General features: G+C 57.4%; 1 protein-coding gene across 1 annotated transcript in view; it reads right to left on the minus strand.

Annotated features, from left to right (window-relative positions):
- Window positions 1-224: 224 nt before the first annotated feature.
- Window positions 225-17,539, minus strand: part of LOC124569870 (nascent polypeptide-associated complex subunit alpha, muscle-specific form-like) — a 38,166-nt gene continuing 20,851 nt past the window's right edge. The window contains exon 2 of the mRNA XM_047131094.1: window positions 225-683. Within this exon, the coding sequence (XP_046987050.1) occupies window positions 225-683 (459 nt within the window). The remainder of the gene's footprint in view (window positions 684-17,539) is intronic.

The following is a 17,539-nucleotide window of genomic DNA, read 5'->3' on the forward strand; positions in this document are numbered from 1 at the left end:
GTAGCGTCCTCCGTACATATACCGCTGTGCCGCCTCCGTGTGTTTGCCTGTCGTCCCTGTAGCATTCGTAGTTCGCTACGCCGACTCGGACGCCAGGCTTAAGCCACGTTTCGGTGACGAGACATACGTCGATGTTTTCGTCCCGTATAAGCTGCCGGAATTCGCCTGCCTGCTTAAGGAGTCCCTCGGCGTTGAAGACGCAGGCTGTTAAACTCCTTAGCGCTTCAGGCATGATGGCTGCATGGATGGATGGCGGATGCAACTTTCTGCACCACGGCCAGGAGCTCAGTCATCTGCTGCATCATTGTTTCCATGCAGCTGAGCATCCGTTCCACGCGGGCTTCATTGGCAGCGTTGCCGCCGACAACATGGCGCGCGTTGGTCTCCATTTGTCCGCCATCTTGTCGGGCGCCGACAGTATGGCGGGGCGCCGTGGGACGCCGCCATCTTGGCTCCGGGAAGTCCTTCGGGCTCGCAAGGTCAGGCGCGGCTGCCGGTGGTTGGTCCGCTGCGCGTGCCGGCGGGGCCGGGAAGGCTCGCGCTGATTGGCCCGCGGCGCGCTGGGTCGCTGCAGGGAGGGGAGCCTGGCGCTGCAGGGGTGCAGCGGCCGGGACTACCTGCCTGCGCGGCAGCGCTGTGGGCGGGGCAACGGCGCTTTGTCCTGCAGACGGGCCAGCTGCCGGCTGGAGAGCAGAGAATCACAAGGCCCAGCCAGTGTCGCGGGCGGGCGCGGACGGCCGAGAGAGCGGCCGCCACTCTGCGCGCCGCCGCGCCGCGCCTCCCGCGCTTGCTACCGCCCAACGTCCGACAGCCTGTGCGGAGCAGCCCCAAACCTGCGCCACAACCGCCCGCGCCTTTCAAACCACCGAGGATGGGGCTACACACAGCCACACCACAGTCGCCAACCAGTCGCCACGGCAGCGCCGCAAACCACGGCCAAACTGCAGCTACCGCGCGCTACAGCCTGGGTCGGCCCGCCGAGAATCGCCGCCCCCGCCCAAATGCCGCCCCCACAGCCCCAGCCGACGACCCGCCACAATGGCCAAACCTTCGGCAAAACTCCCACACCGTCGCCGCGGCAGCCCGGCCAGCGCGGCCGGCGCCACAGCCACACAAGCCGAGGCGTGCGGCGATGACGGCCGTGCAAACGCGCCTCCGCCGCCCCATCGCCTTCCGTCGCCCTCCCGCCGTTTCCCGATCGGCCCGCAGCCGTCGGGCCACATCGCGCGCCGTCCTCCTCCTCTCGCCCGCCAACATTCACAGCCGTTTCTCAACAATTGCCCGCCGCAAACGGACGCCGCCTGCGCAACAGGCGCCGCCGCCCCTCGCCGCTTCCGACCCAACCCCTCGACCGAGGCAAACCGCAATCCGAATCTACAGACCAACCCAATCTGCCGTCAAGCACACACGCCAGCCGACCTTACACGTTACGCGTTACACATTACGTTTACACGTCTAGGTTAGGTTAGGTTAGGTGGGCGTGGGTTAGGTTAAGGGGACTTGGGTTAGGTTAAGCGTCAAACTTAGGTTAAGCATTCAAACACGTCAGGCGTCAGAGGCTAGGTTAGGTTAGGTTACACGTTAGGTTAAGGGGTCAGTGCTAGGTTAAGAAGCGTCAAACGTAGGTTAAAAAAGCGTTCAAACGTGAGGCGTGAGCCGGACAGCTTACCGTACGTAGACGTTAGGGGCTCACAGGCTGAGCTCACCTCGCCACACCACAGGTTAGGTTCGGTTCGGTTCGCTCGGCTCAGCGTAAAGCGCCGAGGTCAGGGTTACGTTCGTTCACCTTCGGGCGCCACACTTTCGGTTGAAAGGTCGCGACGGGACGACGTCGGCAGGCACGCCGCAAACGAACAAAAAACGTACAGACGACGTCGAAAACCGCCGACAGACGGGGGAGCAGCACGACCACGACCAGATACCGAGCGCGAACGAGACACACGCGAACCACCCCCACCGGCCAAACGGCACCACACAACAACCCAGAGCACCACGTGTCGACACCAGAAGCAACCCGCCGCTCACGCGACATGGCTGGCACCGAAGGGCAACCGCCCGCAACTGCGCTTTCCGCGCCGGCCCGGATGCACGTCGTGCTACAACAACACCACTACCGTACACAGCCGCTGTTCACAACACCACTATCAATGGCGCGCCCGCGGCTCGCCGCCGTCGCAGTCGCAGCCGCAGCCCCAACGCCAGCACTTTTGCACCACCATTCACACGCACCGCAACACAGCTCGCCGACACAGCCGAACAAAACAAACACCACACAACAACAGCAACAACGCCGCCGCCTCTACTTGTGCCGGCGACCCACCCCGCCGATGGCGCACCTTTCGCCAGCCGGCAATCGACACACACGCACCCACCCCCCGGGGCCCAGTGCAAAAAAAAACCACACAAAAACAAAACAAAAACAAAACAACACAAACGACACGGGAAGCGCACACCGCCACTTCGCGCGCACGCCACCAACCAGTCGTCGTCTCAAAATAACAAACACAAACAAAATAAACTAACAACTAGGGCAACACAAAACAAAAACGCCTCGCACGAACCGCCCACAAAAAGGACAAGCACACGCACAGCCTCTGCTGACGACCACGACGCAGCGGCACGCTGCTCCTGTCCCGCGCCCCGCGCCCCACTCGATTCACAACTCACGCGACACCGTCAACGACGGGCTCGCTTCCCGCAACCTACCACCTTTCCGCCACGACGCACAGCCCCAGCCCCAGCCCCACCCGACGACTGCACTTTCACCACCGCCTCCCCCTTCCCCCCCAAAACACACACACACACACACACACACACACACAGCCAGCCAAAAACGCACTCGCGACCCACACATGCACGTGCATCGGCACACGCCAACCAGTCAACGTCGACAACCACACGCAAGGCTCGAAACGAAAACGAAACCGGCGTCCTTCCACGTTGCCATCAAGCTACGCGACACAAGACACAAGGAACCAACACAACAGCCGGCCCCACTAATTCCCACTCTCACGCCGCAAAAAGCACACCGAAACCGCCAAACACGCACGCACATTCCCCTTCGCACTGACACCACCGACCGGCTCGCTACCACACACCTCTCGGCAGCCGTTTCACGCCAATTCGCCACACCGCCCACACAGTCGACAAGCGCCCGCCCTGTACGGCACACGCAACGACGCAGCGCAGCAAAGGGCGCCCGCAACACATACCTCTCCGCCGCCCGACGCGCCAACCGCCACACCACACCGCCGGCCACTCGCAAATTGTGCACTGCCACCAGCCACACGTCCAACACGCCGCGCCGCCTCCGGCCACCCGCCAGGGGGCGCTCACGTCCGCGACAACAGCGCGGCCCGCCGGGCCGGGCCGAACCGAACCGAGCCGCCGCTGCTCTGCACTCGGCACGGCCACACCCTGCTGCAGACCGGGCTCGTCCCTCTGTACGCGTCTGCCTGCGCATCAACACAACACGACCTTTTTTGTTTTTTCTTCTCTCTACCGCCATCCCTTCTTCTCGCGTTTTACTCGTTGTTGCAGCAGCGGCGCACACCTACACATCCACAGCCCCAGCCGAGCCGGCCTCACCTCAGGGCCCGCCGCCAGCGTCTCCTCCTCGGGCACAGGTGCGGTGCTGTGGCCGCCCATCCAACCGCATTGCTGGCCGTCCAGCCACCAGGCGTTCCCACTGCCGCGAGCCACGCCGCGCACCGACCCTGCTGCAGAACACGAAGCATAGCCAGAGACCGACCGATACACAAAGCAAGCCGTCGCCTCGCCTCTTGTCCTTCCTGCCTTCCTTCCGCCCCCGCCCTTCTCACACCACCGCCTCTCCACTTTCGCCCCCCCCTCCTTTTTTTTTTTTTTTTTTTTGTTTTCTTCTTTCTTTCTTTCTTTCTTTCTTTCTTTCTTTCTTTCTTTCTTTCTTTCTTTGGCCCTCTCTCCTTCCCGCCATGGCGGTTACGGCACCGCCTGCAGCGGCAGATTTTTTGCGCCCACACGCCTACTCCTACCACCATTAAACCTTGCCCTGCCCTGCCCTGCCCTGCCCTGCCCATCAACGTCGCAGTCGAACCGACGCTTGCCAACACACTGCCCACGTTCCTTTCTCTTTTCGGCCTACGCCCATTACGCGCCGCCGCCACAGCACCTTCCCTTCCCACAACACACCGACGTCATCACACGCACCCAAAACAGGGGCCACGACCGTGTTCCTCGCCCACTCCCATCCCGCACGGTACGCACATTCCCAACTACTACCGCGCACCCTCCCTTTCCAATCTGTGTGTCTCTGTGTCTGTGTCCTGTCCGCGCGTGACGCCTCTCAACATCCGCCGTCCCCCGTCCCGTTTTCGCCCCCATGCCGTCGTCGCGCCGCCTCCGCCCCTGTCCGCCCCGCACCACACCATACACCGCTGCTTGTCCCGGCCGTTGCCACCAAAGGCGCCGACCGCAAACGCGCCACGCCGCAGCCCCCGTGCGTCTCGCGCTCGCTTGCATCTCCGTGCCGACGCTGCCTCTCTTCCCGCTCGCACTCGACCTCGACAACACAGTCTTTGGCTCCGCCACTGCGTGTTCCGGTGGTACGCACGCTGCAACACGTATGTATTCATTACCAGAGCGATGGCGAGGCATGACAGCATCTCTGTCTGACCAGAGAGTTCTTTATCGCTGCTAGTCGGCGCTTGGACCGCGCCAGACGACAGTAGTGGCACGCACCGGGTCGCCAGGAACAGTTGTTATATATATATATTGTAGCGCGAGTCGGGAGAGGTAGTAGTCGGTCGACAGTAGTAGCGGGTGGACGGTTGTACTGAGCGGGCGTCGGCGGCGTGCTCTGCTCGTCTCGCGACTCTGGTCACGGTTCGGGACGATGTATAGTCTATTGTGTTATAATCAAACGGTGGTGTGACGCTGCATTGCGCAAATCTGATAACGTATGTTCATTGTACTTATTTTGTTCAACAACAAAAGCCCCACTATTACTTTTTTTCTAAAGTAACTTTTGTCTCTTAACGAAAAACATTCACTTTTTAAAGACTACTTCCTATGGCATTTCCCTCCAAGGAGTGCAATTAATTACCAGCCAGCACTCATTCATTGCACACAGCTGTGTAAGGGGTATCTACAATTGAGGAGCGGATATAAATGCAATTTTTTGTTTTTTTTTTTTTTGTGTGTGTGTTGTAACCTCCCAGCAAAATTTAAAATAATGGACAATGTTATTTACGGATGCTAATGGACATTGCGCTAATTGTAACCTCGCCCACAATGAGAGGTATTGAAAATGGCAACACAAATGTGAAATTCGCAATCTGACTCAAATATAAAGTCTTCACACAACATTTAAAAAAGTCCGTTCAGTGACAAGAAACTTCAATTAAACCGAAATATCGGTCTTTGGCCCTGTGCAAAACAATCAGAATTAAAGTCTTACCTCCGAATAAATGGATGTCACATTTCTGCTCTGGTTGTTGCGCAGCGCTTGGAGGAACTGCATTGCAAATAATAATATTCTCTTTTTTTGTGATTTTAGTGACATTTTTCTTCAAAGAAGTGGAATGAAATGTGAAGTGCAACGAACTCTTTAGTTCAATAAACAATTAAATGTTTGAAAAATGCTTTTGAAATAAAAATTATTATTGGGGAACTTGTTGGAGAATAATTACAATAAATACAATTTTTCATTATCTAATGATTATATTAATTAACAGTATACCTTATTCACCATCTTGACCAGTGTTGCCGACCGCCTACATCACACAACCGCACTCGGCTGCTACTACTGACCGACCGCTCTGCATGACGACTATTGGCGTACTGCACGCGACGACTACTGACAGAGTACAGCCCTCAACTACACAGAGCTACGGACTCGCAACGACTACTGACTGACTGACTGACTGACTGACTGAGAACCGCTCGCAACACTCGCGCAGTCCAGCGCAAACTCTCTGGTCACAGATGCTACAATGTCTCGCCATCGCTACTATGTTACATACGTGTTTCAGTGTCTTTTTCATTGGGGTAACGATCTTTGGCTCTTTTTATTCTGAATACAGGGCCAAAGGTCAACGCTGCTGCCCTTATACAATTTATCAGGTTTCATTATGTCTGTTGCAATGTTACATACGGTTCACTCTTTCATTAATATTATCGTTGGGTTTGTTTTGTAGGGACGTTAACATTCTGGCACATTTTTATTATCATCGGACTCTCTGCTATTTGTGCAGGGAGGTTATACCTGGGTCCATTTCCATTTCCATTTACATTTTAATATTGATAGACTTTTTGTTTTCTTGTTGTTTTTCCTTCTTTTTTTTTTGTTGTTTTTTTTTTGTTTTGTTTTTCCCGCTCTCACCACCACCGCCGCATCACGCCTTCCGTTTTCTTGGTTTCTTTTCTGTTCTTCAACTGCTTCAACATCACCGCGCCCCATTTCCACACCACAGCCATCAGCCTCCAAGACGGGCGGGCGCAGTGTGCCATTTCCGGCGCACAAGCACACCCGTACGGTACTCTCCTCGCCCCCACGCCACCAACAACACAGCGACCACGCGGCTTTCAGGCACGGCACGGCACCGGCGAAATGCGCCGCCCCCGCCCCTCCGCGCATCCGTCCGTCTCGCCACGTTCACTGACAGCCGCGTCTGCGGCTACACCACGACAACCACAACACAACACCGCTCCCCTCCCTGGCAACTCACATTGTTTTTCTCCTCCTCTTTTGCACAAACCACAACGCCGAGCACAGGCGCAAGCCACCCACACCGCGCCCCTCCCCGTCCCGTCTTTGGCCGCCGCTCCTCGTTTCCTCGTTTGCCCCCTCCCATCTCCCGAAATGCCATGCCAGCAGCGTTACGCATGCCCCTCCCCTGTCCACACAACACTACCGCCTAACGAACAGCCTTCCGGGCCACATGCAGGGCACGCCCACCTCCAAACACTGCCAATTCACGGACGCACGCACACACACACACACACACACACACACACACACACACGCACGCACACACACTCACTTTCTCGACACCTTTCTGTACGGAGGGTGCGTCATCTCGACCGTGACAGAGTGACGGCAACTATCGACGATCCATTTCCCCCCACTGGTAAAACATGTCCACTAACACCTACATACATCATTCAAGTACACAGACAATAGCATACACACAATGGGAGGGCACACGAACATGGACGGCACGGCACTGTCATACACTCTTCCTCAGAACCATATCAACAAACGTTACGTACATCCGGGAAAGCGAAAGCGAAAGCAAAAGCAAAGGGCAAAGCCCAATGCAGCCGTCAAAGGTAACGTTCACCACGGCAGACACTTGCAGCCGCGCCGCCGTTAAACGCATTTCAGTGCGGCTCCAATACGCCTCCGACACGGGAACGTTCCGTTGCTCTACGAATGCGTTTCTCCCCTTTTTCCCTTCCTCTCTCTTTTGCCCCCCCTCCTTGCACTCTTGCCTCATTCCTCACGTTCTGCCCAGACATTCGACCGATCAAAGTCAACCTTTCGTTACCGTTCTCAGCGCGACGGTGTACAACAGTATGACGGGTGTGCCCACGACTTCGGTTCAGTTGCGTGACGCCGGTCTATCGCGCCGATCGACAGTTACTCAGGGGGCGACGGATCGGACCACGTCACCGACACACAAAACACTTTCAAACAAACAAATACATACCGGATGGACACAGACAAACACGTGTACAGACATTCGCCAAACAAACGACCGCCGCCGCCGCCGCCGTCGTCGCGCTTACTGTACTGCACTGGACACGCGTGCATCTTGAATGACGACATCGGTGTGCGTGCGTCGTACGCAATCAGTCAGACACGGCTATCAAACATCAGAGTCGAATGGTACATCATCGTGCGTGTCGCCGTACACGTACAGTACAATACAACAACAATGCGTCTTAATGGCACGTTCATTTCAACGTCACTCACACACCTCCACGCTGCAGTTACGTCGCACCATTGTCGAACTCGGCGTACAGCAAAGGGAATAGTGGGCGGCAAAAAAAAAAAAAAAACCAAACAAAAACATTTCACATTTCACCCTCGCCATGTATGATGTGCAAAAAAAAAAACAAACCCGCAAACGGCCGTCGTTACGGTGACACAAAAGTCGCCGATCGCACTGTCCCCCCTCGCAGACGGGTAACACACACACACACACACACACACACCAACAACACCAATGGGTCAAAAACCACGCCAACGAGGCGTGCCACCATTCCACGCCACGGCGACCAACCTCGTGGCCGTACCCCGCGCAACACGCTTTGACGCGCCCCCCCCACCCACAAAAAAAAAAGGAAACACATACATCACAGCCGTCCACACAAACAACAACAACAACAATTCCGCCCTTCCCGCAAAAGGCACGTTGGTGGCCCTGAAAAGGGCCGTTTTGCCGCTCTCGCAACGGAGGAGCCTTCTCCATCCTTCCTTCCTTCCTTCCATTCCAGAGCCACCTCCTTACTTGGAGCTCGTGTACTTGGTCACCGCCTTCGTGCCCTCGCTCACGGCGTGCTTGGCCAGCTCGCCAGGCAGCAACAGCCGCACAGCGGTCTGGATCTCGCGGGACGTGATGGTCGAGCGCTTGTTGTAGTGCGCCAGGCGAGAAGCCTCGGCCGCAATGCGCTCGAAAATGTCGTTCACGAAGCTGTTCATGATGCTCATCGCCTTCGACGAGATGCCCGTGTCAGGGTGCACCTGCTTCAGCACCTTGTAGATGTAGATGGCATAGCTCTCCTTCCTCTTGCGCTTCTTCTTCTTGTCGCCCTTCGAAATGTTCTTCTGCGCCTTGCCAGCCTTCTTGGCGGCCTTCCCGCTAGTCTTGGGCGGCATCTCGAACCAACGTACGGCAGCAGCAACACCAGTAGCAAGCGCTCCGCTCTAGTCAGCGTCTCCCCACACAGTGGCACCCGCCGCCAGCCGCCGCCGCACCTTTACCAGCTCGCCCTGTTGCGGCCGCCGACCAATGGGGCGCGCGCGCAACCGGCCGCCGCACCCGAGCCCATAAAGCACCCCCACCCCGGCTGTAACTGGCACCCCCCTGGCAGCAGCCCCACTTCCCGCCCCGGACATGGCAAGAAACACAGCTGTCTTACACAACACACCAACATCAAAATATATAGTCAGTACTTGCAATCCTGCCCCTCCTAACCTCGTCCTATCTCCGCTCCTGCTTGCCCACGCCACCGGCACACTTCCCGAATTCCTCACATCCATGAAGAATGGCAAGCAGATGCCCCGTCTGCCGACCAAAATCCTCCCCAAACCCACCCCCTCGTCTCAGTCCTCCACCCGTTCCAAATACCTTAAATCCCCCCCACACAAGTCCACCACAACAAAGCAGCGGCGTGTTAAGAAGGATAGGAAGGAGAAGCACTCCAAGGGGAAGAAGCAATCCACCACCCCCACCCTAACCACGTCCACACCCTCCGAGGAGCCTGCGCCCCCGACAGCACCTGTCGTCGTTCTGGGAGGGGACCAGGAAACACCGGAACTGGAAGGGAACCGTGTAACTGGGCAGGATTCGGATGGTTTCGTGCTGGCAAGGAAAACGTTTCGCCAGCCGAGGCTTCCGCCAGCCCGGGGAGTGGAACCCACCCCAAACAGATTCCAGGTGATTGCTGAGGAGCCAGCGTTAACAGAAAACACAACGCAAACACAGAATCAAGTCGCCCACCACCTCCCCCCGATTGTCGCAGAGTTTCCTCAAAACTACGAGGAGCTCTTTGAGTTGCTCAAGACAGAAATCGGGGGAGGCAGTTTCCAGGCAAAACCCGCCGGAGGAGACAAAATAAAAGTCACAGTACACACACTTGAACACTACAACACAGTCAAAGCACTGTTCAGCACAAGAAGCATACCTCACTACACCTTCCCAACAACCAAGACACGAAACAGAAACATAGTAATCAGAGACCTACCAAGACGAGTATCCCCCCAGGCAATCAAAACAGACTTGACTGCCCGGGGGTATGTCGTCAAGGTAGTACAGCAAATGGGCAGCATAAACAGTAAGTGGCCGCTGTACCAGGTAACACTCCCTGATGTACCTCAAAACAAGAGGGAGATCACGATGGTCCTGGCAGTCCCTGTCACCACGGAGCCGCTGCGCCGTAAAAACAAGACGGTGCAGTGCTTCAGGTGTCAGGGCCTGAACCACATCGCTGCGCACTGCAACATGCCAGTGAGATGCAGGAAGTGCGCTGAGGCCCACGACACCAGGACATGCACACTCCAGCACACGGACCCACAAATAAGGTGCGCGCTGTGTGGCAAAAACCACACAGCGGGTTACCAAGGTTGTGAGGTCCACAAAAGACACTCACAGCAGGCAAAGGGCGCAAAGGCCGCCCCCCACACACGCAAACAGAACACCACAAACCCAACCACTCACACAAGAAAACAAAATACAACAGCACACACAGACAAGGCCTGGGTAAAACCAAGGCCGGACACACCGAGGGCGACATATGCGGAAGTGGTTTCTCCCCTGAGGAACCATGAAAGCGTGGCCCAATCACCACAACACCAGACACAACAAACAGAACAACACCGGGATATACACAGCACCAACGGCCAGGTCCACCACGACGGAGGAAGCTCTAGGGAACCCCACACACACTCCCCCCCCATGGATCAGTTGTTAGGCGTAATGGTGCAGACCATGAACCTCGTCATGGAAATGATGAAGGAATTCAGGGAAGCCCAGAAGCAGAACACACAGATCCTCGTTGCCCTCCAGGCAACAGTCCAGCAGTCGCTCCCCTCTGCGACTTCCTCAGTAGTTTCAAAACCCCATCATGGATAGACGACCAAACATCCATGGCCTGACAATGTGCGTCTTTAACGCAGACGGCATTGTTAACCAAGAGGTCGAGTTCAGAGAACTCATGAAGGAGTTCTCCATCGACATATGCATGATGGGGGAAACCCACTTAAAACCGGGAATAAAAGCGACAGTCCCCAACTATGTTACCTATCGCAAAGACAGGCCAACCCAAGGCGGAGGAGTGGCCATATACATAAAAAGAGGGATCCCCCACCACCAGGTATTCTTACCAGCTACCAATAAAATCGAAGCAGTGGCGGTGGAAGTAGCCACTGCCACTGGACCCCTAACAATCGTTGCAATCTACCGACCCCCACAAGACCAGATAGATGAGGGAGACATAGCTACTCTAGGGCAAATTGAAGGCAAACTCATAATAGGGGGCGACTTCAATGCCAAACATCCTGATTGGAATTCTAGAGTAACCTCCAGAGCAGGCGCCAGATTGCAACAACTAGCGCGCAACCACCACTTCGAAACCTGGGGTCCAGTCGAGCCCACACATTTTCCAAAAAATGGAAGCAGGCCCGACGTGTTGGACATAGCTCTCACTAGGAGGATTACGGGGTTTGTGACCGCGAGGACGATCAACAGAATGTCCTCCGACCACAACCCAGTGATCCTAGAGGTCGATGTGGGAGAATGGGTAGCACTCCCACGGTACCAGACGTCTTACAAACGTACAAACTGGGAGCGATACCGAGAAACTGTCGCCTCTGATATCGCTCGCGCCCCGCCACCTACTGCCGAAACAGTAGAACAAGCGCTACAAGACCTAACAGGCACCATCTTGCAGGCAGCGGAAGAAGCCACCCCTCCACAAAGGGATGGCCCGCCGCCGCAAATACAGCTCCCGGAACACTTGCTAGCTCAAATTCGACATAAGAACAGAGTGGCAAAAGAGTGGAAGATAACCAGAAACCAGGCCACAAGGAGGCTGCTCAATCGTCTACAGAGAGAATTGAAGGTAGCGCTCAATGAGCACAGAAACCAGCAATGGCAAAACCGCCTCTCAGCCCTCAAAGTAGACGATCACACACTTTGGCAAGCAACCAAACAATTCACAAGAAGACGCGCTAGGATGCCGCCACTGCATGGCGAGCGGGGTATGGCCTACAGCCATGCTGAAAAGGCCAACGCCCTCGCCGACACTTTCGAGAAGCAGTTCCAAGCGGCTGAACCACAGGATGATGAGCATGAAAGAGCGGTCCGTCGTCAACTGGCTGTCTTCCTCAATGCTGAGGAGGACCCAGAAGACGAACCCACAGTTTTTGCCCCCGAAGACGTGGCAAAAGTAATTAGGTACCTCCCCTCCAAAAAGGCGCCAGGACATGACAATGTCACCAACCAGTTGGTCAAAAACCTCCCACCCACGGCGATCGAACACCTCGCGAACGTCTTCAACGAGATTACTCGTACCCGCGAGTTCCCAGCTTGCTGGAAACACGCGGAAGTGGTCGCAATACACAAACCAGGGAAAGACCCTCTGTTCCCGCAGCACTACAGGCCGATTAGCCTCTTGCCAACTCTCAGCAAGATCTACGAGCGCCTCCTGCTAAGACCCATACTAGAACACATCACCAGAGAGCAAATTCTGCCGGATTTCCAATTCGGATTCCGGCAGAACCACTCTGCCCCACAACAGATCATGAGAGTGGTTGAAGCAGCCACAGAGGGCTTCAACCACAGAGGCTACTGCGGGATAGTGCTACTTGACGTAGCCAAGGCCTTTGACTCAGTATGGCATAGAGGGCTACTCTACAAGTTGTACACCCAAGGGTTCCCCGGGAGTATAGTTAAACAGATTAAAAGCTATCTCTCGAACAGAACTTTCTCTGTCAAAGTAGAAACGTCCACCTCCACCAGAAGGCGTATTCGTGCTGGGGTGCCACAGGGATCGGTCCTGGGGCCCGTTTTGTACAGTCTGTACACTGCGGACACTCCAACGGCCCCCCTGGTGCACACTGCACAGTACGCTGACGATACAGCCTTCTACACAAGAAACGCGAACAAGGACCTGGTCATCCGTAGGCTACAAAGGGTTTTAGATGACACAGAAACTTGGGCCCGTCGCTGGCGAATCACCATCAATTCTGAAAAGACGCAGGCGATGCTGATCACCCATAGGCTCGGAAGGCGCGAACCTCCTCAACGGCCCCCCCTCCACCTTCACCTAAACGGAACCCAACTCCCCTGGCGCAGAACCGCCAAGTACCTTGGCGTAACCTTGGACTCTCGTCTTACGTGGAAACCCCACATAGACGAGGTCCATAGGAAGGTCTGTGCCAGAATGTCCATCCTGTACCCAATCCTCAACTCATCCAGCTCCCTTTCCTGCTCAGTAGGAGTGAACGTGTACCAGGCCCTGATCCGGCCAGTCATGGAATACGCGTGCCCTGTCTGGGGATACGCGGCGAAGCAGCACCTGGACAAACTCCAGAGGCTGCAGAACCGCGCCCTCAGGAGGGCACTGCGTTTACCCCTTGGATTCCCTATCGACGATTTGCATGCCGCTGCGGAAATCCCACTACTGAGAGAGCGTTTTCAAGACCTGGCAAGGGCCTTCTATGAAGGTACTTCCAGGTCGGGAAATGCTCTCATCCACTCCCTAGGTCGGTATGACATGTCCCGCGATAAACACAATCGCCCCATGACGATCTTCGACGACTAAGTCGAAGAGAAAAATCCCAATACCCATTCCCAAATCCTACTCCTACCCAAAATGCTACAATTATCTCGCCAAACCTCAGGCAAGTACCAGACCCACACAGAACAAACATCACAAATCACAGACATCAAAAAAGTACAGAAATAATCACACACACAAGTACACAGGGGAGTAAAAGCCGAAAGGCTACAAACTCCCCCTCACACTTCCCCAAAGAGGGGAAAGTATTAGATGTAAGCAGCAGGCTGCGCCGGCACGCACTCCGCTGCTCGACTCGCTGCCGCTCGCACCGGTCGTTTTCGTTGCCGTTTCGTGTGCACCGTCGCTAGCCCATCGCCATGTCCGGACGCGGAAAGGGAGGCAAAGTCAAGGGCAAGTCAAAGTCCCGCTCAAGCAGGGCTGGGCTCCAGTTCCCGGTCGGCAGAATCCACCGCCTCCTGCGCAAGGGAAACTACGCAGAGCGCGTCGGCGCCGGGGCGCCCGTCTACCTCGCCGCCGTCATGGAGTACCTCGCGGCTGAGGTGCTCGAGCTGGCCGGAAACGCGGCCCGCGACAACAAGAAGACGCGCATCATCCCGCGCCACCTGCAGCTTGCCATCCGCAACGACGAGGAGCTCAACAAGCTCCTGTCGGGCGTCACCATCGCACAGGGTGGTGTCCTGCCCAACATCCAGGCCGTCCTGCTGCCAAAGAAGACCGAGAAGAAGGCCTAAAGGAGGCCAGGCAATCGCAGCGCCGCGTGCTCCCCTGCACGCAACGCGCTTTGCCGGCTCGGCCCACAACAATCGGCCCTTTTCAGGGCCACCACACAAACCTACGTCCAAAGCAAAATTTCAGTCGTCCTCGCCGCACCTTGTTTTGTTTTTTAACTTTGCACTGTCACAGCACAGCCGCCGCCGGCGCACGTCCGCCATCTTGTCGTCCACACAGCCCGTGTGGCCCAACACACACACACACATTTTGCACGGTCGCAGTCGCCTTCCAAACCGACAACGGCAGCAATAATGACCATTGTTAAAGGGAGGCGTGTCGACACACCGCCCTCCACTCCCGCGCGCAACGGCCGTCGACACGAACGAAACAGCTGATCCGGCCGCCTATGCCCACACGCCTTGCCTCGGAAACCCCAACGCCGCCGCAAACAAACACACAGAGCCAAACCACGCAAGCAAATAATCACCGCCTCTCGCACAACAACACACAGCCCGCCATCTCCGTCGCGATCGATACAAAGACACACAAACGAAGCAGCTCCACACACAGCCAGCCACATGACACGTTTCCTTTCCTTCTCCCCTCCCAGTCACATCACGTCGCTCAAACGGAAAGAAAGAAACAAAGACAGAGAGAAACAAACAAACAAACAACACAGCGCACACACGCAGCAACAACACAGACTCTTTCGCACTTTTCAACTTCCGAACAGTGTGGTGGCCCTGAAAAGGGCCGTTTTCTAGTCTCTCCCACCCACAAGCACGGCCGCGGGAAGGCCAGCGCCCGCTGCGACGCAGCCTAACCGCCGAAACCGTACAGGGTGCGCCCCTGCCTCTTCAGGGCGTACACCACGTCCATGGCCGTCACAGTCTTGCGCTTGGCGTGCTCAGTGTACGTCACCGCGTCGCGGATCACGTTCTCCAGGAACACCTTCAGCACCCCGCGGGTCTCCTCGTAGATCAGACCAGAGATGCGCTTCACGCCGCCCCTGCGAGCCAGGCGGCGGATGGCGGGCTTCGTGATGCCCTGGATGTTGTCGCGCAACACCTTGCGGTGCCGCTTGGCGCCACCCTTGCCGAGCCCCTTTCCTCCCTTGCCGCGGCCTGTCATCCTTCCTTCCTCGGGCAAAGCAAAACGTGCACAAACAGCAGCTGCAGCGGCTGGCGAGTCGGCTACGGTCTGCGCCCAGCGCGCCCGCCGCCCCCCTATATAGACTCTGGCCCGCCCTCCCCCCACCACGCGCAACCGAGGGCATATAAGCGCAGCACGGAGGCGCGCGGGCCCGTTGTCAAGGCAGCACCGGACGCCGCGCCGCACCTAACCTCCACGCACGCCGCTCCGCTACCGCTACCGCTACCGCTATGGCCCGCACAAAGCAAACGGCCCGCAAGTCCACCGGCGGAAAGGCGCCGCGCAAACAGCTCGCCACCAAGGCGGCGAGGAAGAGCGCGCCCGCCACCGGAGGCGTCAAGAAGCCCCACCGCTACAGGCCGGGCACCGTCGCCCTGCGAGAAATCAGGCGCTACCAGAAGAGCACAGAGCTGCTCATCCGCAAGCTGCCATTCCAGCGCCTAGTGCGCGAGATCGCCCAGGACTTCAAGACCGACCTGCGCTTCCAGAGCTCCGCAGTCATGGCCCTGCAGGAGGCCAGCGAGGCCTACCTCGTCGGCCTCTTCGAAGACACCAACCTGTGCGCAATCCACGCCAAGCGCGTCACCATCATGCCCAAGGACATCCAGCTCGCGCGCCGCATCCGCGGCGAGCGCGCCTAAACCGCGCCGCGGCACCGCACCGCACAAACAAAAACGGCCCTTTTCAGGGCCACTAACATCTCTCCGTCGCGAGCAAACTTTGTCGGTCGCCTGCCTCTCGCCCCGCAACCCAAAAACAAACACCGCCACTTCCCGTCCGTCCGCCACACCCGCTCACTCTGCCTGCCTGCTAGCAGCGCGCAACAATCACACATCATCCCTCCCCGGCGCTCCAAGCGCACAATACCCAACGGCCGACGTCACACCGCACGGGTGGCTGGCCGGCCGCCGCTTTCGTTTCGAAAACAAAAAAAACCCGCACTCCACTCCGACGGCCAACGGCCAGGCAGGCGCGCTCGCTCGCTCTACACGCCACCGACTCCTTCCACATCTCTCAACGTGCCCCCCGTTGCAAAACATAACACACACAAAGGAACAAAACAAAGACCAGACACGACTCGACAAGACAGACATCCGAGAAGAACGAACGCAGGCAAGCCAACCAACGTATTCAAACAAAACAACGTGACAGAAAACCAACCGTCGGCCGCCGCCACAAACACGGCGACAATCAACCACGACAACAACAACACCGCTTACCGCTACCGCCGCCCACACCCGCCACCGACCCCCGCAATCCAACCACCACGGCACGCAAACAGCATCCCCACGGGCATACAGACAGACACCCACACCAAACGCAACACGACAATCAAAACCTTCCCCGACGTGCTTTGATGGCCCTGAGAAGGGCCGTTTTGGGCCGCGCGTCTCTTGCGCGCCACTAGACGACGACGGGGGGTGGGGACGACGGAGTCAAGCGCCAAACCCTTCCTTTCCCATCTCTTTCTCCTCTACTCTACTTCTTCTTCTTGGGCGAAGCCTTCGCCTTAGACGGCGTCGTCGCCTTCTTCGGGCGCGGCGCCTTCGGCTTCTTCGTCGGAACCTTGGCGGCCTTCTTCGCCTTCGACGGCGACTTGGCCTTGGCCGGCTTGGCCGCAGCCGCCTTCTTCGCACCCGCGGGAGCGGCCGACGCCGCAGACGCCTTCTTGGCGGCGCCCGCCTTCCGACCGGTCGCCGCCTTCACGCCACCAGCCTTCTTTGCGCCGGCCGCACGGGCGCCCTTCTTCTCCTTGCTGGCCGGAGCGGCGCGCTTCTTCTTGGCACCGCCAGCACGAGCCTTGCCGCCCTCGGCCGCCCCCCCGCCGCCGGCGCCGGCAAGCTTGAACGAGCCGGACGCGCCCTTCCCCTTCGTCTGCACCAGCTCGCCCGCCACGACGGCCGACTTGAGGTACTTCTTGATAAACGGCGCCAGCTTCTCCGCGTCCAGCTTGTAGTGCGCGGCTATGTACTTCTTGATCGCCTGCAGCGACGACCCGCCGCGCTCCTTCAGACTCTTGATGGCGGCCGTCACCATCTCAGAGGTGCGCGGGTGCGCAGGCTTGGCGCGCGGCTTCTTCGCAGACGACGCAGACTTGGCCTTCTTCGTAGTGCCGGTGGCGGCGGGTGCCGCAGCAGTCTCGTTCGTAGCCGCCTGATCTGCCATT

This window comes from Schistocerca americana, unplaced genomic scaffold, assembly GCF_021461395.2.
Source record: "Schistocerca americana isolate TAMUIC-IGC-003095 unplaced genomic scaffold, iqSchAmer2.1 HiC_scaffold_156, whole genome shotgun sequence".
In the NCBI taxonomy this organism is placed as follows: domain Eukaryota; kingdom Metazoa; phylum Arthropoda; class Insecta; order Orthoptera; family Acrididae; genus Schistocerca; species Schistocerca americana.